This window comes from Salvia miltiorrhiza, chromosome 4, assembly GCF_028751815.1.
Source record: "Salvia miltiorrhiza cultivar Shanhuang (shh) chromosome 4, IMPLAD_Smil_shh, whole genome shotgun sequence".
NCBI lineage: Eukaryota > Viridiplantae > Streptophyta > Magnoliopsida > Lamiales > Lamiaceae > Salvia > Salvia miltiorrhiza.
The window spans coordinates 32,087,461-32,109,826 of NC_080390.1; the positions used below are offsets into that span (position 1 = coordinate 32,087,461).

The 22,366-nt window shown below is 37.8% G+C and overlaps 3 protein-coding genes across 6 annotated transcripts; 2 read left to right on the forward strand and 1 right to left on the reverse strand.

Annotated features, from left to right (window-relative positions):
* Positions 1–1,563: 1,563 nt before the first annotated feature.
* Positions 1,564–3,189, forward strand: LOC131019950 (iron-sulfur cluster assembly protein 1-like). The gene is made up of 3 exons (XM_057948572.1): positions 1,564–2,010; positions 2,652–2,706; positions 2,885–3,189. The coding sequence occupies exons 1-3, from the start codon at positions 1,728–1,730 to the stop codon at positions 3,033–3,035; spliced, it is 489 nt and encodes a 162-aa protein (XP_057804555.1). The 5' UTR covers positions 1,564–1,727; the 3' UTR covers positions 3,036–3,189.
* A 192-nt stretch (positions 3,190–3,381) lies between these two features.
* LOC131019949 (probable protein phosphatase 2C 25) lies at positions 3,382–5,111 on the reverse strand. The gene is made up of 4 exons (XM_057948571.1): positions 4,475–5,111; positions 4,011–4,346; positions 3,755–3,934; positions 3,382–3,663 (listed from the first exon to the last, which is right to left on the reverse strand). The coding sequence occupies exons 1-4, from the start codon at positions 4,796–4,798 to the stop codon at positions 3,502–3,504; spliced, it is 1,002 nt and encodes a 333-aa protein (XP_057804554.1). The 5' UTR covers positions 4,799–5,111; the 3' UTR covers positions 3,382–3,501.
* A 5,459-nt stretch (positions 5,112–10,570) lies between these two features.
* LOC131019951 (pantothenate kinase 2) lies at positions 10,571–21,316 on the forward strand. Of its 4 annotated transcripts, none has more exons than XM_057948574.1 (23): positions 10,571–10,713; positions 11,268–11,691; positions 12,356–12,568; positions 12,684–12,742; positions 13,677–13,793; positions 13,944–14,063; positions 14,152–14,246; positions 14,339–14,432; positions 14,632–14,763; positions 14,958–15,070; positions 15,225–15,417; positions 16,009–16,217; positions 16,584–16,628; positions 16,753–16,801; positions 17,249–17,331; positions 17,441–17,557; positions 17,773–17,836; positions 18,127–18,273; positions 18,383–18,541; positions 18,901–18,984; positions 19,049–19,243; positions 20,934–21,005; positions 21,074–21,316. In XM_057948574.1, exons 2-23 carry the CDS (start codon positions 11,364–11,366, stop codon positions 21,167–21,169), a joined length of 2,784 nt encoding a protein of 927 aa, XP_057804557.1. In that variant the 5' UTR covers positions 10,571–10,713; positions 11,268–11,363; the 3' UTR covers positions 21,170–21,316. The 4 variants fall into 4 exon arrangements, with proteins under 4 accessions (XP_057804557.1, XP_057804556.1, XP_057804558.1 ...); XM_057948573.1 differs by having other exon boundaries at positions 10,680–10,830; XM_057948575.1 differs by lacking the exon at positions 10,571–10,713 and adding an exon at positions 10,857–11,074.
* Positions 21,317–22,366: the final 1,050 nt, after the last annotated feature.

A 22,366-nucleotide genomic window follows, 5' to 3' on the forward strand; every position in this document is an offset into this window, starting at 1 on the left:
CTGAGTTCCCTAATACCTCTGTCAACAGTAGATAATATTAATTTTGCCATCTTCCAATTTTGGCCTCCCTCATCTCTCTCACCATCCTCCTCTCTCTTTCCTTCCCTCAACCACGCCGCCGTCTCCCTTCCCTTCAAACTCGGCGGCCTCTGTCGCCGCCAGCCACCACCGCCACAGTACCACCTCCCTCTGTTTCCCTCTCACCTGCCTCTCTAAAAAAAAATTCCCAAAAATCCCTAGCTTCCACCTCCCTACATTTCCGGCGAGTTTACCGCCGGAACCACCGCTTCCTTTCCCTTTATCTATTCGGAACGACAGCCGCCGCCATCATCGCCTTTCTCATCCTCTCTGACATCGCCTCCGCCGCTCGCCGACAACAGCAGCAGCATCCTATCTGTGACACCAAGCCAAGACAATGATACCCTGTTTTTAGGTAACATATACAGGTCATGGACAAAAGAAGCTGTAAGTAAACTGATCACTTTTGATCAGCAGTACAATTTAGATTGAGGTAGTTGCTTAATTAATCTTGATTGCTATGTAATTTGCTTCCAATTGAAAGAAAGGTTAAAGCATTGCAGCCTTGAGAATGTTGAGGATTTGACACTGGTTGAAGATAGTAACAATGTAGGGATGAATCGGGATTTTTCCAACGACAGATAGGGGCCCCTCCTTGCTCGCTCTCATTCACTCGGCTGGACGGCGAACGACAAAGAGTCGTCGCCGCGTCGCCTCCCTTCGAGTCTCCTTAGGCCAGATGGGGGTTGACCAGAAGCCTCCCTTTGAGTCTCCTTCAATTGGCACGAAAAATTTAAAGGACAATTAGGGCATTTTTGATTTACTGGAGGGCATTCAGGTCATTTCTTCAAATAATCTCCTTCTTATGCACTAGTATCAAACAAAAAATACCCCATTTCCCCAATTTTAGTCCATTCTATCAAACACCCAATTCGTGTTATATAGATATTAAGTATCATCTATCAAATAGAAGATTGACTAATTAACCACACAATATCTATATTAATTATCCCTATCTAATTAATACTCTCTCCGTCCATGAAAGAACTTCCTAGGAGGGAGTGGCACGAATTTTAAGAAAAAATATTGTTGAGTGTATTGAGAGTGGATAAAAGGTAGTTGAGTGTATTGAGAGTGGTGAAAATGTGTTATAATTAATATTGGGAGTTGTGAAAAGTGAAAAGTAAGAGGATTATAAGTGGTGGGGTATAGTCCAAAAATAGGTAGAAAGTTCTTTCGTGGACGTCCCAAAAAGAAAAAATAGGAAGTTCTTTCGTGGACGGAGTGAGTATATGCTTATCTCTAATAAGCTATCAAACATGCTCTTACACTATAAAGAAGGGATAATATTATCCCTACAAAAATGGTGTGATAATATTATTCCTTCTTTGTAGTGTAAAAGAGGAATTACTAAAGATAAGTAGGAAATATGGAAAAAGAAAAAAAAAATTTAAATGTTGAAATTTTGTTTATCCTCTCTTTTTTCACGATAAATTTACAATCAAATAGAACGCACTCTAATAAAGAATTATACCCATGGCGGTTTGGCGCCAACCATTCACAAAGTTCCACCACAAGCGCGTAACTCCACCGCCGCCTCAGATAACTATAAAAACGAATCCGATTCCCTCAAAATGGAAAAAGGAAGCTCCAAAGTTCCCAATTTTCGATAAGTCCAACTTCGCTTCCATTTCTCGATCAATCGCAAAATGTTGAGGCAAGCAACGAGCAGGGTTATCGGCTGGCGGCTGTCGCCGGCGGGACCGCCGCTGAGGTTGTACCACGAGAGGGTGGTGGACCACTACAACAACCCGCGGAACGTCGGAGCGTTCGATAAAAACGATTCCGGCGTCGGAACAGGACTAGTCGGAGCGCCGGCGTGCGGCGACGTGATGAAATTGCAGATTAAGGTCGATGAGGAGAGCGGGAAAATCGTCGATGCTTGTTTTAAGACCTTCGGCTGCGGCTCCGCCATCGCCTCCTCCTCTGTCGGTAAGTAGTTTCAAATTAGTAATTACTTTGTTTGTCGGTTTCAATTTCTCCTTTAATTAGGGTAAATTTGCTACGGTTTGGATTGAAGGGTGTTACTGAACTGAACTTTTGAGATTTGAGTGATATATTATTTGTAAAAATTGGTTGTTTTGGGGTTGAATGCTGTGTAAACGAGGTAATAAAGTGCTGTAGAATTCGATTTGTCTAGCCCTAGGTCGTGTTTGATATGTTGAAGCTTGATTCGATTCATTGTTAAAGCTACTATTTCTAAAAGTTTTTACATTTTATCTATGAGAAGCTCCCTTCTAGAATAAGGGTTTCCATTTTAGTTAGTGTCTGCAACAACTAAGATATTTGATTTTATCTGCTGAGCTCTTTGTGGAGGTTTTTTGCAATACACTAATGATTTTTTTATTTTTTTTTGAAAGTTTGCTCTTTTCTCATTTCATGCTAGTAGTTGAGGCCAATTCATCTGATGGCTCTGTTCTCATTTTCACGTTTCATTTGTTTAAGAGCCACGATTTTGAGTGATGAAACCACTTCACATTTGATCTTTTTCGTTGTTTGCCCTGTTGTCATGACATTTCTTGTTAACAAACTGCTGCTATTGCTAAGATTATGTTTTACTTTGCCATTTTCAGCCACGGAATGGGTGAAAGGTAGACCAGTGGAAGAAGTCCTGTCGATCAAGAATACGTAAGTTGTATTTGCATTCCCTTCCTGATAAACGAAGAATGCAGGGAAGAACGTATACGCTGTATTCATTTGTTTGAAAATACGCCTTGTTTGCATACTTCATTTTGGTTTAAAACTTATTTCCCTTAAGAATTTATAGGTTCCTCAATCAGTTTGTGGTTTTCAATGGGAATCGCAGGGAAATCGCGAAACATCTTTCTCTGCCTCCGGTGAAACTCCACTGCAGCATGCTTGCGGAGGATGCAATCAAGGCGGCCGTGAAAGATTACGAGGCAAAGCATTCAAAATCAAGTGGGGCTACCCCTCTCGAGATGCCTCTTTCTGGTTGAGGATATGCTCAGATACTATCAACTATATGGCTTACAAAATAATGGTTGTAGCTATTTACAACCTACAAACAGATACGCCTCTGATGTAATACGATATGTATTCAATGTACAGTGGGTTTGGCAATATATGCGCGTATTGTATTAAAATCTCAAACCTCTCTGGTTCTTTCTCCTTGCTGAACGCCTTCTTTTTCCAGTCAAATTATATATTTAAATACTCCACAACTTCTTCACCAATTGTGGAAAGAAATAAATAGCAGATTTTATGATTTTCTCTGTTGAGACTATAGAGTGAAATGGAGGCAACTATTCCTTGAAAGAATGATTGAAACTTGAAAGCAATAGATAACGGAATATCATATCATTTACATGTATAAGATATATGTACACTATGAATCGTGAAAACTCCATCCAAAACAATGTCACAAGATAAGTCTACTTGATCTAGAGTCGGTAGTCCTAAAAGTTAACAAAATCTGTCAAGATGAACAATCATGACACTAATATCATCAGCAGATCCTCTAGAAACAGAGAGATCAACAAGCTTCCTACAAGCTGCCAACGGCTGAGGCTTTTCGACACCTATGCAAAGAGGGCGAGCAATATCTACAGCTTCTTGATCATTCACCTGCATAACATTCAATCAACAATTTGAGTCATTGACAAGAAAAAAAATCATAAATAAAATCATTTTTTCAAAATAAATTATAGAAAATTACCTTATCCCACAATCCATCAGAAGCTAGGATAAGAAACTCATGATCTGGTTCAAGTTTGATGACTCTAGTCTCAGGCTCTGCTGTGATCCATTGCTTGAGATATCGATCTCCGATGCTTCTAGAAACAGCTAGAGATCCTAGGACTCTCCAAACGCCGTTACGCCGTTCCACAAAACCACCCTACACAGCACACCAACGTTAGAAACAGGAAAAACTAACTGCAAGAATTGAGGCCTACAAAGGACTTGTGTATTACCAGCTTCTCGATTCTTTCCCTCTCATCTTCCCGGTGGCCGGGGCGGTGATCGGAGGTGAGGGCCTCCGCGGCGCCGCCTCTGCTGACAACTGCGCGGCAGTCGCCGGCGTTGGACGCCACGAGATTGCCGTTCTTGATCAGCGCCGTCACACAACACGCTCCACCTCTAACATCTTTGTTTAGGAATTCGGCATCTGTGGCTAAGTATCCACCCTTCACAGCCGCCTCAATTTCGTCGCTTTTTTCCAGCTCATTTATAATCTTCTTCTCCAAATTCTCAGCTGCAAACTCTGCGGCACTCGCGCCTCCATGTCCATCAAATACACCAAAAAACGCCTGCGCAAATTGCCCAAAACGTGAATTCCTTTCCACCCCTTTTCAAAAGATTGCTTTTTGCGTAGTTTCCAAGATTTCATCAATCAAGAATCATTACAAAATACTAGTAAACACAATGAAAATTTTACCTGATTTTGGTGAAGAACAGCAGAGAATCGATCCTCCATCACATCCTTCCTCCCTCTCTTGCAACAAACTGAATAACCATCTCCCTCCACCTCCGCCACTTCGGGGACCGCCGCCACCTCCCTCTCCGTCACCGCAACCACCGGAATATCCAGCCTCGCCGGCCTCTTCCTCTTCAAGAGCGGCGATGGTTCGCCGCCGGCCAACGCCCTGATCCTGTCACGTGGCTTGTTGAGCCAAGCGAGGCGAGGAGATGAAGATGATGATGACGATGATGATGGAGAGAAAACCGGTGAATTCGAGAGTGCAACTGTGCAAGAAGACATCTTCTTTTTTCTAAGTAATTTGTGAGTGGTTAACGTTGGAACGAATGATATAAGGTTAAGTGGAGTCAATGAACGAGTGTATACTCCGCGTTGAATGAGTGCTCTTATTCTATTTGTAAATTATTTTGTTATTTTTTGGTTTAGTCCAACTTCTTTCTTAAGTTTATGACTAATGGTGGAATTCATACACGATATAATTTGACCATCTTTTTAGTCCTTTGCCCCCCAAACTAAAGCGTGTCTATTTGCTCCTAATTTTCTATTGCCTGTTTGGCTCATTTCATTTGTATAAGATATCATAATCTATTGCAGCGAAAGCACCTAAGTGTTACAAATTTCCATTTTATGCAAGAATATATTTTTATGATAGTTACACTAATGTAAAATGAGTGGTAGTTTGAGTGTCACGTACATTGTAAAATGTCTCATTCATTTTTTATAATCGATGGAACACAAATATAGACATATGTAGGATGTTCAATTCACAAAATTCTACATACTTTAAAAAGTTGTATACTTTTTATAAAACTAGAATTTTAGAAACATTACTTTCAGGGGGGGGGGGGGGGGGGGAGAATTTTAGAAACATGTCAATTTGAGATCAAATTCTACAATTATACATCGAGAGAAATTTGACCACAATGATTGAGATTGCACCAGTAGATGTAACCTACTTTTATTGTTATTGAAAGAATCAAATTGTAATCATTTATCAATCAATTTGAACGAATTTACATCTTTAGATTAAATTAGATATTCCAACGGATATGGATGTTTTATATATATGCAAAATCTTTATATATATATATATAAAGCAAAGTAAATGTCAATAAATTTAATTTGAAGGGTAATTTTGAAATTGAGAAAAATCTGAGTAATTATTAAAACGTAATTAGTGGTTTAGTTTTTAGTTTCAAACGGTTACACTTAGTACTTCTCCATTTACTTTTTATTCTCATTCATTATATAAAACTTATTTTCTTTTCTATTTATTTTATAATTTTATTATGAATATAATACACATAATGCATCTTAAATAAAAGATCATAAAAAGATCTTTAATTTGATATATAATATGTAAAAAATTAATTTAAAATAAATAAGTTGTTATCATTTAAAGTTTAACCATATTCAAAAAAATAAATATTTTCTACCTTTCGTGGAAATGTGTAACATGTTCAAATATCTTTCAAATTATTTTTTAATTAATATTTCGTTTTATAAATTTGATTTATTTTCTTATCTTTATTTTTTTTCTTTTTCTACTTTTTTTCTTTATGGAAAACAGTGGTGCAATTTTATATCCTTCTTAATAAGTTTTAATCTTAATTATGTAATTTTATTTTAATTGTAAGTGACAAGTAATTGAACTTAACTAAGTATGTAATTGACTATTGTAAACGAATTATAATGTGTGTGTATATATATTGATTTAAATAAGTCTAGGTGTATATTGCATACATTAGAAAATATTTTTAGCTCTTGGATATGAAAATTCATGATAAATTTATAATTTTTCTGAATGAATCATGGTCAAGAGTTTGAATAAATTTGATATGTATAATAAATTTGATATGCATTCTTATTTTAGCCTTTCCCTATATATATATATGTGTGTGTGTGTGTGTGTGTGTGGTGTATATATAGTGGGATTAGTTAGTTTTAATTATTGATGTGGTGCTTACCTTACCGAGTGAAAATTTAAAATGCCCACTTCCTTATCTTTTTTTGTAAAAATGTCATCTCTTATTATACAAAGCATTTCATGCCCTATTCTTTAAGTACCCCTTGATTTGATGGGTTTGCTTGGTTTTATGTGAAAGTCTTACACATTTGACCGATTTGACAGTCATCGGTCATAAAAGTCAACGATTTGACAGCTATCGGTCAAGAGTATATGTGTCCAGCCGGTGGCTAGATCATGTGTCCGGCCGGGCGGACACATGTTTTCATCGGCCGGACACTTGATTTTATCGGTCGGACACATGTCTGACCGATAAAATCATGTGTCCGACCGGCTAGATCATGTGTCCGGCCGGTGAAAACATGTGTCCGGCCGGGCGGACACATGATCTAGCCGATCGGACACATGATTTTATCGGTCAGACATGTGTCCGACCGATAAAATCAAGTGTCTGGCCGGTGAAAACATGTGTCCGCCCGGCCGGACACATGATCTAGCCACCGGCCGGACACATATACTCTTGACCGATAGCTGTCAAATCGTTGACTTTTATGGCCGATGGCTGTCAAATCGGTCAAATGTGTAAGACTTTCACAAAAAACCAAGCAAACCCATCAACATCAAAGGATAAATTAGGCACTTCACATATTTAGGGCATAGAATGCTTTCTATAATAAGAGAGGGCATTTTTCAAAAAACACATAAGGGATAGGGCATTTTTGCCCATTAACACTACCTTATAATGACTAAGTTGATCTAAAACATGTCAATGCCAATATTGATGTGGTGCTTTCCTAATTCTAATATTTAAATTTTCAATTGTGTATTTTTGTTTATTTTAATTAAAAAATATCAATAGGAAATTTATTGGCAAAATGATTTTGTTTTAAAGACGTGAAATTTGTAAATTTTTAAATTTTTAAATTTTTTTAAAGACATGAAATTTGTAAATTTCCTATCTTTTTTTCCATATCTTTTGCACATTCAATTTTTTTGTTCTTAGCTCTTAGCTCGATTTTCTTCACCTTTTCATAAATTTGTCATTGAATCTAATACCTAATTTAACATTATGCAAGTTTAAAATTATATTCGCGGAGGTACACTAGTAGAGCACTAAAATCAAAGATGTCCTTGGTCCAAACACTCATGCCATCGACTCGTCAATCATGATTCTTGATGAGTATTTAGAATATGGTTTCGGATCAACCACGTGGACATGTCCTCTCAATTGCTTTTGCTTGCTTTCCCAATAATAACGATGGAATTAATGATTTCCTTTTTAAGGTCATCGAAACCCACTTAAACAGATACTATGAAGCAATTATAAATTTAGGTTCACTAAAGTTGAGTAATACTCCCTTCGTCCATGAAATAAGTTCATCTTTGGAGATGGCATGAATTTTAAGAAAAATTGATAAAGTGTATTGATAGTAGAAAAAAATGTGTTATAATTAGTATTGAGAGTGGTGAAAAGGTGAAAAAGTATTATACTCCCTTCGTCCACAAATTAATGCCCCACTTTGGTGTGGGCACGGAGACTAAGAAAACTGAAAAAAGTGATGTGGATGAAATAAAAGGGTAGTGGTTAATAGATTAGATTACTTTTACTAATCTTAAATTAGGATATCACTATTGCTTTGTTGATTTATTCTCTTTTCTCTCTCTATGTCTCTGTTCTCGTTGATCTCTCTCTCTCCCTCCTGCTGCCGTCTTCACATCTCAAGTGAAAATATTGAAGAAACCAAGTCAAACTAAAATGACCAAGATTTTTTCGGGATTAAGTTTTGGGCAGCAGATCAAATCCCACAAATCCAAGATTCCTACGCCCAAAACCCCCAAGTGAACAAATTTCATCAAAAAAAAAAAAAAAAAAAACCAACCGCAGACAAAACTAAGAACACCACATCAAGATCAGTTGAGAAATAGAGGTAAGAAAAAACTCATCATTTGAAAATTCAGTGAATACCCACTTCACAAAACAACTCGAAGCAGCCAAACAACACAAAGTTTAGAATTCTAAACAAATGCAGAGCCCCCAAGGATATACCCTCAAGGACATGAGCCCTAACTCCTTTCTTCGCGGATGGATTCCGGCCTTCAATGGCTGCCTGGGCTCCGATTAAGAGATTTTGAAAGCTGCCACTTTGGATTCCAACAGGAACAACTCCGATTCAGAGATATGGAAGCTCACCGCATCGGATTCCGGCAGGAACGGCGCCGATTCAGAGAGATCGAAGTCGCCGCTTCGGATTTTGGTAGAAACGGCGCCGATTGAGAGAGATCGAAGTCGCCGCTTCGGATTTCGGTAGGAACGGCGCCGATTCAGAGAGATCGAAGCCGCCGCTTTGGATTCCCGGAGGAATCGGCTGAGATTCAGAGAGAGGGAGGCGAGCAGCTTCGGAGTCCGGCAGCAACCACGGCGCCGCTTCGGATCCCGGAGGAATCGGCTGAGATTCAGAGAGAGGGAGGCGAGCAGCTTCGGAGTCCGGCAGCAACCACGGCGCCACTTCGGAGTCCGACGGAATCGGCTCCGATTCGCACACATCCATCTCCGAGAACGGAGTTTCTTCGACAATCGTCTCAGATTCCATCGAGGAAGACGAAGAACTCAATTGAGAGAGATCTAGGGTTTCGAATGGAGAGAGAGAAAGCCTTAGACCTAGGTTAGATAGGAATAATCTAGAACCAAGTAGGGAGAGTAGTAAAAAAAGAGTCTGCGTAATTAACTTAAAAATAAGGAGCAGCTAATTAACCCACATTCTTAATTAGGATGAATTAAATATGGCAAAGGGTAGTAATTAAATGAAACAAGGGAGGGTAAAAGGGTACAAAAAACAGAGTAGGGCATTAAATTGTGGACAGTTTTTTGAAGGCAAGTAGGGCATTAATTTGTGGACGGAGGGAGTAATTAGTATTGAGAGTGGTGAAAAAGTGAAAAGTAAGAATAAATAAAATATTATTAGTGGTGGGGTAGTTGTCCAAAAATGAAAAGAAAAAAGATGAACTTATTTGGGGGACGTTTAAAAAAAGAAAAAGATGAACTTATTTCAGGGACGAATGGAGTATAATTCGATAAAACTGCGATTAGTTTAGTAAAATTAAAGAATTCAAATCTGAAGATGAAAATCAAAACAAAAAAAGGTCAAAGACACAAAAACAGACCTGAAATTTAGTCAGAGCAAACCACTTTTGCCATATATACAATTTGGACGCTTATAATTACTCTTAGACTAAGTACTCTTTTTTCCTTTACAGAATTTTCATTAGAAAAATTTTAATGAAGCTTTGGCCAAGGTAGGGGTGAGCAAAATCGGACCAAAACCGACAGACTGGATCGGACCGAACCGATCGATTTTTTCGGTCTGGGTCGGTTTTGATCTATGTATTGGTCCGGTCCGGTCCTATTTTCTTGGACCGAAAATATTTCGGTTCGGTCCCGGTCCCGGGGAGACCAAAATCGACGAAAACCGGACCGAACCGAATATATATATATATATATATATATATATATATATTTTAAATATATAATTAATATTTTTATTAATATTATTAATATTTATATTAATTTCTAATATTTTTATTAATATATTTATTAATTTATAATGTTTTTATTAATAGGATTTTAAAGGACTTTAAAAAGTCCATGAATTTTAAAGGACTTTCGAAATCCATAGACTCAACGTGGAGTTTAGAGGAATCCATCAAAATCTCAAGTGTGAAGCTCGGATTTCGTCCTTTGTTTTTTTTTTTTTTTTTTGACAAATCTATCAGAATCCATGGATTGTTAAAATTCATGAAATGTTGAATATCACCTGAATACCTCTGGATTTTAAAAGACTTCAATAAAATCTGGATTAAATACCTTCGGACTTTAAAGGACTTTTAAAAGTCTGGATTGAATACACCTAAACTTTCGAAATCCTTTAAAATCCTACAGAATCTCAATCCAATTAATATTTACTTACATAAACATATTCTTTTTATTTTATTTTTCTCAATTATATTATGTATAGATATAATTTTGCTTATATTTTGTACCTATTTAATATTTATATTTGTTTATTTAAATATATCGTTTAATTTTAATACTCGTCGTGCATCGCAGGAGTTAACGTACTTGTTTATCCAAAAAATTGGAAAAGTTTGAACGAGTCACTTTGATCCTCTTGTATCACCACCACTCGCAAACTTCAACTCGAGAAACAAGTAGTCTCTGTATTTCCACAACTTGGTAAGTGAATGCGCCAACCAAACCAAGAACAAATCCAACACAACTGCTGACAGCAACTTGCCCCAGCCCACTTTCTTGAATCCTTCCAATTTTTCACCATTGCAAATTTATCATTCTGTAAATTTCCAATCTTTCTATGATTTCTGAATTTCAATTTTTCAGAACTGGTGTTACGAACATGTGCTCTAGTTCTAAAAAAGTTTGGATTTTTATGCTGAAAACGATCAATTGAAGCCTCCATCGTCATATTATTTTTTGTTTCACTCGGAAACCAATCACTAGTTCGTAGGTTTTCAATATTGGGTTCCATTATTGTCTTTACTCCACCGGTTATCTAGCAACCTACGCTAACTCCTCACCAGTAAAAGCCGCGTATTTTCAATTTTCTTATAAAAGATTGTGTTTTTTTAGGCGATTTGAGAATTCTGTTCGTGTGGCCATACTGGTTTTGCGTTTTCTTGAATTTTCATTGGAATCATTAGATATTTGAATTTAATTGCAAATCTCTCAAGTTGGCATTATTTAATTATCCATTTTATGGACTTTGAATGTAGGACAACCGACTTAATCAAAAAGGGGTTGGACTTTTTGACTTGAGTAAGAAGGTAACAGCTGAGGGTTAGGACGGAAGTCCGGTTGGCGTAATTACAATGGATAGTTTAAGAGAGAGAGAGGACCACCAAGAACTCAGCATTGGGATTGACGGCAATTTAAATATTGATAATCTTGCTGATGACATATCCAAACTCAATTTTGATACTGAAAAGGATAGAGGCAGTTCTGTTCTAGAGAAAGAGGAGCAGTTGGGAGACAAGGATATGGCTCCGATGGCTGGAAATTCGATTCACCGATCGTCGTCACGGCCGCAGCTGGACCTCAGTGGAGCCGCCATACAGGGGAATTTCGAGGAGAAGGATCCCACCATTCTGCTGCCTAATCAGTCTGATGATATCTCGCATTTGGCTTTGGATATTGGAGGTAGCTCTTTATTTGGTGCTCATTGGTTTTAGCTCTTTATCTCGCATTGGATTGCGTGTGTGAATGTGTAGTTTGTATGGTGGGTGGGGGATATTTTGATGACAGTTTTACTTAGTTTGTGTAGATTTGTTAGCCTTCATAGTGTGTGTTCCCAGCTAAAAACGGCAATGTAGAGCGATAAATCCAAAACTCAAATAAGTGTTTTGTGTGCTAAACTCTATATCTGTAAATTGGAAGTGGCTTGGTTTTCTAGCTGCAGCTAGTGATTGCATTGTGGAAGATAGTTCTGTATTTCTGTTGAAAATTGTTTCCAAAAGATTCTATATATATTACTAGAAAGTTGACTGGATATCAGCTTTTGAGTTTGATTTCCTGGAAGATTCTCCGGAATTCACTATTAGAATGTAGTTGGTTTCACAGTGGATGTGATTCTATGCATATCTAGTAGCAAACACCTAATTACTTGAAATGTTCATATTGTTTTGAGGAGATCCACGACTGTTGCACGATGGTGTCCCAGTAGCTAATTTGAGAAACTATCATATGTCACTCGATTTTGAGGATATCATGTTAAGTTACATTATGTTGTATTACCATTAAGTTATATGCTACATTAAAACTTATAACTGTCATTGTTAAGTCGGAATCTAAATGACATCGGCAGGATCTCTCATTAAGTTGGTGTATTTCTCAAGGCATGAGAACCAACCAGTCAATGACAGGAGGAGAAAGATAATCACGGCACGACTGGGTATTACCAATTTCAATAGAAGGAGCTTCCCAATTCTTGGTGGGAGGCTGCATTTTGTAAAATTTGAGACGTCTAAAATCACTGAGTGCTTGGATTTCATCTACTCTAAGCAGCTCCATCGTGGTGGTATGTTTCTAACTTATCTCATGAAGATTTAGCAGATCCTACTTTTATTTTAAAGTGCTATTTATAATTATAGCAAAACTCCATGGGGATTTTGAGTTCGGATGTTCGTTCACAGGAATGGATTCACGTTGTTGGCAAACTGAGGGTGCAAACACTGAGAACACGGTAATTAAGGTATTTTTTTACTCAGAAGCCTGAGCTCCCCTGATGTGATTAGAAGCTAGTTTGTTAAAGATGTTGTCTTAGTAGAAAATTGTTAGATATATAAGTTAGGGAGCCCTAACTTAACCCAAAACCATGGTCAAGGGTAAATGGTTGAACCCCTCTTATATACCATTCCACACTTTCATGTGGAACCGATGTGGGACATCGTAACAATTCATCCCCCATTAAGACCGGACGTCCACGGATGGCTCTCACTCTGGGGAGCCTTCGATCGACCCATGCAGGTCGCCTTCGAGCCCCTGGAGCCATGCGGCACTCTCCCCAGGTAGCCCTCTCCCGTAAACTTCCGGATCCGGCAGGTCGGACCAAATTGTTAGATATATAAGTTAGGGAGCCCTAACATAACCCAAAACCATTGTCAAGGGTAAGGGGTTGACCCCCTTTTATATACCATTCCACACTTTCATGTGGAACCGATGTGGGACATCGTAACAAAAATATGATATACTGCATATAATAGGGTGAAATATGGAAAAAATCTCTTTAGTATCTTTTCTTGTACTTGAGCTGTGTATAAATGTTTGCTTGGTTGACCATGACTTTCTTTATATGTGCAAAATTAGATAGGGCTACATAGAACTGTAACATATTACTTCATTTTTATATAAACTTCGAGACTGCACTTACCTTTCTGATGTGTTATTAGTTGTACTTCCCCTGCCATGAATGAACTTCTGTGGACTCAAAAATTACTGAAGAATATGCTTAGGTTTATGGGTGAAGAGACTGTTTAAGAGCTGATTTTTTAAACTTCGTTTTCTGTTTTGTTGAGTATGTTCACATGTTAGAGTCTTGGCTTATTTTTATGAGAATAACTTATAAAAGTTGATGCTATGCATGACGAGGACATCTATGCCCATTAACTTGAAAATGTTGGGTGAAGGCAACAGGTGGTGGGGCCTACAAATTTGCTGATCTATTCAAGGAAAGGCTTGGTATAAGCATAGAGAAAGAGGATGAAATGAATTGCCTAGTTTCAGGTGCAAATTTTTTGCTCAAGGTGCGATTTCATTTCCTTTGCTTGTATCTTAGCACTCGATTTGATCCTCATGAATGGTTAATATGTAAATCAGTTTCCTTTCTTACATATGTCGTTTCTGTTCTGAGTTTATCGGCCTCCGATTCAGCACCTCTATTGTGCTTTATGCAGGCAATCCGACATGAAGCTTTTACACATATGGAGGGCCGGAAAGAGTTCGTGCAGCTCGACTCCAATGACTTGTTTCCGTATCTTCTCGTCAATATAGGATCTGGTGTCAGTATAATCAAGGTATTATCTTATTTCATCCACTCTATTTGTTTCACTATACAGAAGCTCTACTACTGATTTACTATAAATTCAAGCTACTGGGTTACAGGTTGATGGGGAGGGTGTTTTTGAGCGTGTTAGTGGAACAAATGTCGGAGGTGGCACATACTGGGGTCTCGGAAAGCTTTTGACAAAGTGTAAAAGGTTGTCTTGATTTGGTGGTTCGTGTTTTGCTTTTCTGAACTCCCTGCTTTGCACTCTAATGATTAATCTTTATTCTACTGTCCTCTCATTAGTTTTGACGAACTCTTGGAGCTGAGCCAACGGGGAGATAACAGAACTATTGATATGCTTGTTGGGGATATATATGGAGGAATGGATTACTCCAAGGTACGGAGATCCGCGCATAAGCAAGTCTCGTGGCCTATATAAAGTTTGGTCCAATATTTACAACGTTTGAACTGACATGAAATCTGCACCTTGATCAAATTCATATATTATCTTGAAGGCAATTTTTCCTCACAGTTAGTTGCTTCCACAGTCGAGATTTTGTTTATTCGGTTTACTTATTTGACATTAATTTCCACAGATCGGTCTTTCTGCATCGACTATTGCTTCTAGTTTCGGCAAGGCTATTTCTGAAAATAAGGAGATTGAAGACTACAGACCTGAAGACATATCTCTGTCCCTCTTAAGAATGATTTCCTATAACATAGGCCAGGCAAGTTTGGTTGCAAAGCTTATCGGTATAGACCACATATTTTAGTCAATCTTGTTTTCCTCCTTTAAATAGGCACAGTTACTGGCTGCGTATCAAATATGAGCAGCTTAAAGAATTACATATTTTGGGGTTGCATCTGATCTTTCCTTTCGAACCCAATCAATCGGCATCCGCTTGATTCCTGTTATTTGCAGATCTCTTACTTAAATGCATTGCGTTTTGGACTTAAGCGTATATTTTTTGGAGGGTTTTTCATCAGGGGCCATGCCTACACCATGGACACCATCTCATTTGCTGTTCATTTCTGGTAATTTTTAAAATATTTTCCAGATATTTTTTTATCTTACATTGAGTTATTATTTTTGCATCAGATATTAGTCTTCTCTTCCTGATCAGTTATCTAACGAGTACTGTATTTGTTTATTAATGTTTTAAGCATCTGTTGTTTTACCACTCTTTAGGTCTAAAGGACAAGCACAAGCAATGTTTTTGAGGCATGAAGGGTTTCTGGGTGCTTTAGGTGCATTTCTGAGCTATGAAAAGCATGGCTTGGATGACCTTTTGGTTCATCAGTTTGTAGAAAGGTTCCCAATGGGTGCACCGTATATTGGAGGAAATGTCCATGGTCCACCTTTAGGAGATCTGAACGAGAAGGTGGGGCATATTGCTACATATTCTATCTAGTTACTTTTCCTACAATTTGCTTTTTAAATCTGTTGAGTTCTGCTGCGATCTCTCTCTCTCACACACACACATATTATCAATTACTTATCCATATTCCTTCATATCTATTATATTTTTTATATTCATGACTGATTCCATTTGTTCAAGTATTCCTTTGTAGTGCATAAATTTGTAAAATAGTATAGTGAGACAATGAATACTGACTAGTGGGGTCCTTCCATTACTTTACCTGTTGTTGAAATGGCAATGCCCTGTGGATATATGTTGATGGCTAAAAGCAAAGAAAGGAAAATAAGGTGTCAGTTAACTCAACCACTTGTAAATGATTAATATTTATTAAGAATATATTCTTTACTGCTTTTTTGTCTTCTTCAAATAATTTGGCCCTAAAGTGAAAGATTCCTCAATAACAAGGCATATATTCTCAGGATTAATGTTCGATTTAGTGGCTCAGATTTGTTGACTATAATAATTCATAAAGCTCTGTTACAGTAAAAACTACACTTCTGGATTTAAGTTCTTAGAAACCTTGTTAAAATGTGACAAAGCATATGATTGCAGATATCGTGGATGGAGAAGTTTGTGCTGAAGGGAACTGAAATCACTGCTCCTGTTCCGATGTTGCCTCCAGGAACAACTGGCCTCGGAGGCTTTGAAGTTCCATCATCCAGAGGAGATAGCCTACGCCCCGACGCTAGCAAACTGAACGTGGGCGTTCTCCATCTTGTACCGAGTTTGGAGGTGTTTCCTTTGTTGGCTGATCCGAAAATGTGAGCTAACTAAATGAGCTTCCTTATATTACATGTATATTGTGATTGCTGCATTTTTATTTGGCTTATTCGACTCTTTGATGAGTGGTTCAAAATGAATTAGCAAAAGCTATCCCTATCCATTTAATGTCGTACGCATTTGTTCTACACTCAAAGAGTCTCAGGATACATCTATATATATATATGTATGTATATATATATATTTATTTATTTATTTATCCATATATGATATATATTTCTATGAATATTTGAACATGGGCAACTGAATATCTATCTATATATATGATATATGTTTCTATGAATATCTGAACATGGACAACCAACAATGATCTTACCTTTTTTCACGTGATGTATCTTCATTTACAGATATGAGCCCAACACTATAGATCTTTCAGATCATGGAGAGCTGGAGTAAGTGTCATATACATATATTTGTTCATGACATTCTTATAGATCCCATATTCAAGCAAAGTAATTTTCTAAAATTATCATTTCTGAGATCAATTTTTTTTTAATTTTGTCCTGTTTCGTGTAGGTATTGGTTCACTGTGCTGTCCGAACATATGCCCGACCTTGTTGATAAGGTACTATAGGTTTTTAGAATCTTATTTAATTTCTTGCCCAGCCTTAATTGTAGAAGCATTGCGTGCTTACACCGATGATCCAACTACAAATGATGTATAATACCTCAGAACTTAGTTTATTTGTCCAGTCCAAGTAACATCCAAATTCGGGTTTTTAAAATCATCCTCTAATTGCAAGATAGAAACCACGTCTATGAAGTCTCAACTTCTTGACCATCTGGATTTCAACGTTAATTTTCTAAGTTCTCTATCTTTACTTTCACCTCCATGAGATGTCTCCAAGACCTTCATTGGAATTGGAATACTGCTGCACGCATTATGATTTCAAATCCAATCATTATCCTGAAGAAATACTTTTGTGATATGCTGAAAAAGAAATCATGATCCTTGTTTTAATAATATATCAAGTATGGCTTAAATTATCAAGGGAGCTCGGTGTGAGTGCAGGCTGTGGCTAGTGAAGGTGGTACTGATGACGCGAAGCGAAGGGGTGATGCATTTGCTCGTGCCTTCTCTGCTCACCTCGCAAGGTGCAGTTTTGTTCATTACTTGAGTTTTATAATAATCGGGCCTTTTCTTATATCCACGAGAACTTCTATTCGCATTTTCTCTTCCTACTATCTCTTAAATGCCTAATAGGTTGATGGAGGAGCCAGCAGCATATGGAAAGTTGGGGCTGGCCAACCTCTTGGAGTTAAGAGAAGAGTGCTTGAGGGAGTTTCACTTCCATGATGCCTACCGAAGCATTAAACAGAGGTAAATAACTACCTTCTAATTTTGATTCATGTGATATTAGATAATTTTTATTGCAAGACACAATTATGTAAATAAACATATGTTTCTATTTATAATTCAGTTGCTTGAAACTGAAACTTGTCATATCTCGACATCACTTATGGTCCATCGTTAAACTCTAAGTGGTCTTGACATCACTTATTGTTATCATCTTCTGGTTCCATCTTTTTTGACAGGGAAAACGAGGCATCACTTGCAGTTCTGCAAGATCTGTTAATGGAACTCGACAGTATGAATGAGGTACACATAAATAGCTTCCCACTGCTCAAAGTTCAAGAGTTTAGCATAGTCTCTCTTTGCCTGAATTCCATTTCACTTGGATATTAATCATGGTATGAGCGTAAATACACTTTTAGCAATAAAGGTTGCCCATTATCTGTATCAGCTTGCCAAATCTTAGTCACATCCTAAAACAAATTGACAGGCCATCTTCATGTTTAAGGAATCTATATTTTCTGTATATAAGTTATTTTGGTTTTTTTTTTTTTTTTATTCCTCGCTATATTTGGAAAGTATTTTCTTGTCTGCAGGAGTCGAGATTGCTAACTTTAATTGAAGGAGTACTTGCAGCAAACATCTTCGACTGGGGATCTCGTGCTTGTGTTGAACTCTACCATAAGGGCACAATTATTGAAATATATAGAATGAGTCGCGACAAGATGCAAAGACCTTGGCGGGTTGGTGTAACTGTATTTATTTTATTTTCTCCTGAGACACAGGATAGTATTCATGTCATAAAATTTCTGATTTGGATTCCCTTCTATGTTTTGGTTTATGCATATTCAGGTGGATGATTTTGATATTTTCAAAGAGAGAATGTTCGGTTCTGCAGAAAAGAAGCCTCACAAATATAAAAGAGCATTGCTTTTTGTAGACAACTCCGGTGCTGATGTTGTCTTGGGAATGCTTCCACTTGCAAGGGAACTTCTCCGACGAGGGACTGAAGTAAATTTTATCTTCCAAATGATAATACATTTCACGTTTGAGTTAATATATGAAAATAGCCAAGATATAAAAAAAATAAGCCACTTTTTGGCTTAAAGTAGGATTTTGCGCTTAATTGACGAATTCGACACTAATTTCACGACCAAACCTATTCTTGGTTGTAAATAGCCCTATTTAAAGAGCGATTCACGACTAAACCTATTTTAGGTCGTAAATTAAGGGGTAAAATAGTGAGAGTGGCTATCATTTTTCTTTTTATATTAGTGGCTAGTTTGTATCTTTATTATCTTAAAATGGGTATTTTATCAGCTTACTCTTTCATTTGTTTGAATTTCGTTTAACTTTTGTTCTTTTTGCAGGTAGTGCTGGTCGCCAATTCTCTTCCCGCCCTGAACGACGTTACTGCAATGGAGCTACCTGAAATCGTTGCTGAGGCTGCTAAGGTTTGTCTCACACAAGATACCTTGTTTTACATGTCCAGAGTAAGACTGACTCGATTCTCAACAGCACTGTGACATTCTCCGAGGGGCGGCTGAAGCCGGGGGGCTGCTCGTGGATGCGATGATCAACGTCCAAGATAGCCCTAGAGAAAGCTCGTTGTCAGTACCGTTGATGGTGGTCGAAAACGGGTGTGGAAGTCCGTGCATAGACCTGCGACAAGTGAGCTCGGAGTTGGCTGCTGCTGCCAAGGATGCTGACCTGGTAACTCGTACACTCTTTTTGTCAACATCACTTTTAAACTTAATACATCAAAATACCCGTTTTCATTTCATAAAGATAAAAACAGCCACAAAGATATACTCCCTCCGTCCACGAAATGAGTACCCATATTTCCTTTTTCGTCCGTCCACGAAATGAGTACCCATTTCCCTTTTTGGCAAGTGTGCCCCACACATCTCTTTAATTAATACACTCAAAAAGTGGAACACTTAAACTATTCACACTACACTCCATACATTTCTTAAAACCCGTGCCGTCCACAAATGGGTACTCATTTCGTGGACGGAGGGAGTATAAGAAAAGGATATAAATAGCCATTTTTTAAGAGTTATTGGCGTTTAAATGCACGAACTTAGGGTGTATTTTGGTTTTACATACAAACTTTGAAAAGTGTCAATAAATACATCAACTTTAGCACTATTGTAATTTTACTACAATTTATATTTTTGTCCAAATTGAATCTGGCATGGCAATCCGGTGGCACTACTTCAATCAAAATGACATCATTTTGATTATGAAAAAAAGAAAATTCAATTTGTTAATCAACCTCATCTTTCTCTCTCTCTAGCCTGCGTTGAGCTTTCATAAACTTAGGAAATGGCAGATACAAGTAACGAAGCTTCTCTTGTGCATTCCCATCTCTCTCTCTCTTTGAGCTTCATGATCTCAAAAGTGGCAGCAACAATATATACTCTCCCCTTCAAATCTCTTTTTTTAGTCTCCCCCTCATCAAATCTTAAGAGCAAACAATTTAATCTCAGGGTGCGTTCTCTTTGATTGTAAATTTATCATGGGAAAATGAAAGATAAACAAAATTTCACCCTTTAAATCCTTCCTTTCTTTTCCCACATTTCCTGCGTGACCCTTACTCATTCCTCATTTACACTACAAAGGAGGGATAATAAATGAGGAATGAGTAAGGGTCAAGTAGGAAATGTGGGAAAAGAAAGGAAGGATTTAAAGGGTGAAATTTTGTTTATCCTTCCTTTTCTCATGATAAATTTACAACCAAAGAGGACGCACCCTTAAAGAAAAATCCCCCAAATTTCTTTTTCCGCTCTCCCACCAAATTTTCCATAGCACTGTTGCGGCCTAGGACAAACCTGCTGACCGCCTCCTTTCTCCACTTCACTTTTGAAAATCCTAGTTTGGAGATCCTTTCGAAAATAGTGGTGTTTGAGAGAGAGATGAGGTGATGTGGATTAGGAAAATTAAATTTGATTTTTTTTTTTCGGAGGGGTTAAATTTTCAGTCAAAGTGACGTTTTGATTGGATTGTCGCTTTAGATTCTGTTTGGGCGAAAATAAAATTGTGGTAAAATTACAATAGTGTTAAAGTTCATATATTTATTGACAGCTTTGAAAGTTCGTGTGGAAAATTAAAATACACCCAAAGTTTGTATATTATGATGCTAATAACCCTTTTTTAATTAAAGTATTATGGTGTCCTTAATTCATTATTGAGAAGCTTCGTGGTTGTGAATGTAGGCAAAATAAGGTTAATTCACGACTAAAAAACTTTGCGGTTGTGAATTATTGCATGTAAAATATGATCAAGTCACGACTAATGAGTTTTGTGGTTGTGAATTACTATTATACTAATAATAACAAGGGTAAAAGTGTAGGAATGAAATTTTGTTGATCTTTAGTTGAGTGAAACTTTTATGTAATAGATTGTTCTAGAAGGGATGGGACGAGCTCTGCATACCAACTTCAACGCAAAGTTCAAATGCGACGCTCTCAAGGTGAGTTTCAGTCCGTTGGGAATTTGGATTTGGTGAAGCTTAATAATACTAACTGTATTAATATGCAGCTGGCGATGGTGAAGAACCAGCGTTTGGCAGCGAAGCTCATCAACGGAAATATATATGACTGCGTATGTAGATTTGAACCAGCTACCTACCTCTAACCCACCATCTTCCGCTCATATTTATTTTTTTCTCACACTCGCCAATCATATTCACACATATGTAGATTGTTGGATTTCGCTAACTCTCAACAACATTTATTTTTCACCTCTTGTAAATGGATTATAGACTTTGCCTTTGCACCTTTAGAGATTGTTTGGTATGTGTATCGTTATGACACGATAATATCTTATTTAATACAAAATAGTATACTTTCTCCGTCGCACGAATCTTGACACGTTTAGTTTCGGCACGGGAATTAAGGAGTTGTAGATTAATGTTTTAAGTGTGTAGTTAATAAAGTATAAAAGTGATAAAGTGGAAATAGAAGATAATAAAAGTGATAATTATTACCTTATTTAGAAATATGTCAAGATTCGTGGGACGACCCAAAAAGGAATACGTGTTAAGATTCGTGGGACGGAGAGAGTATAATTTTTTATAGGGTTAAGGAGCAGATTAGCCCCTAAAGTATAGGCCCCTATAGCATATTGCTCCCCTTACTCACTATGTATGCAAATAGGCTCCTATAGTCTGAAAAATCATACATTTAAACTCTTTTGACCTAACGTCGTCCGTGTTTGTTAGTCAAACTTTTTTTAAAATTTTTAATTCTAATAGAAATTATTTTAATTTAAAAAATGGAGCCGACGGTGAGCTTAGCTCTGGATTCGATGAATTCGACCATGGAGTCGGCCAGTCTCAAGTAATCGGCAGCGTCCATTTGAACGGAATCTGTCTTGGCGTCGGATGCGGACGACGGGATGAGGCGGATGTGGGGGAGGGAGTTAATGCCGAAAGGGCGAAGGAGGATTGGAATTCCTGGGATTCGATTTCAAAGAAGAAGAGTTTGGATTTGAAATCAGGGTTATTAGATTGGAAAGAAGCGGAAACAAGGGCGAATTCAGATTTGATTGTGGGGAATGAGAGCTCGGGCTTGGAGATGAGCTAGTGCATGTCGAAGAAGATTAGGGTGTGGAATGGGCGCGGGGTGGGGAGGGAGAGGATGCGGCGGAGGAGGGCGTCGGAGACGCAGATGACGCCAATGGGGGACTGGGACTAAGATCCAATCTGCCCTCTCAAGAGTCAAGAACCGGTGAGCAAGAATCTCAAAACCAGTCCGCTGCAAATCCAAATGAGAAAACGAAGGCAGATGGAGGGGAGGGTGAGGAGAGAGAGGTTGGATTGGATGTTGCTGT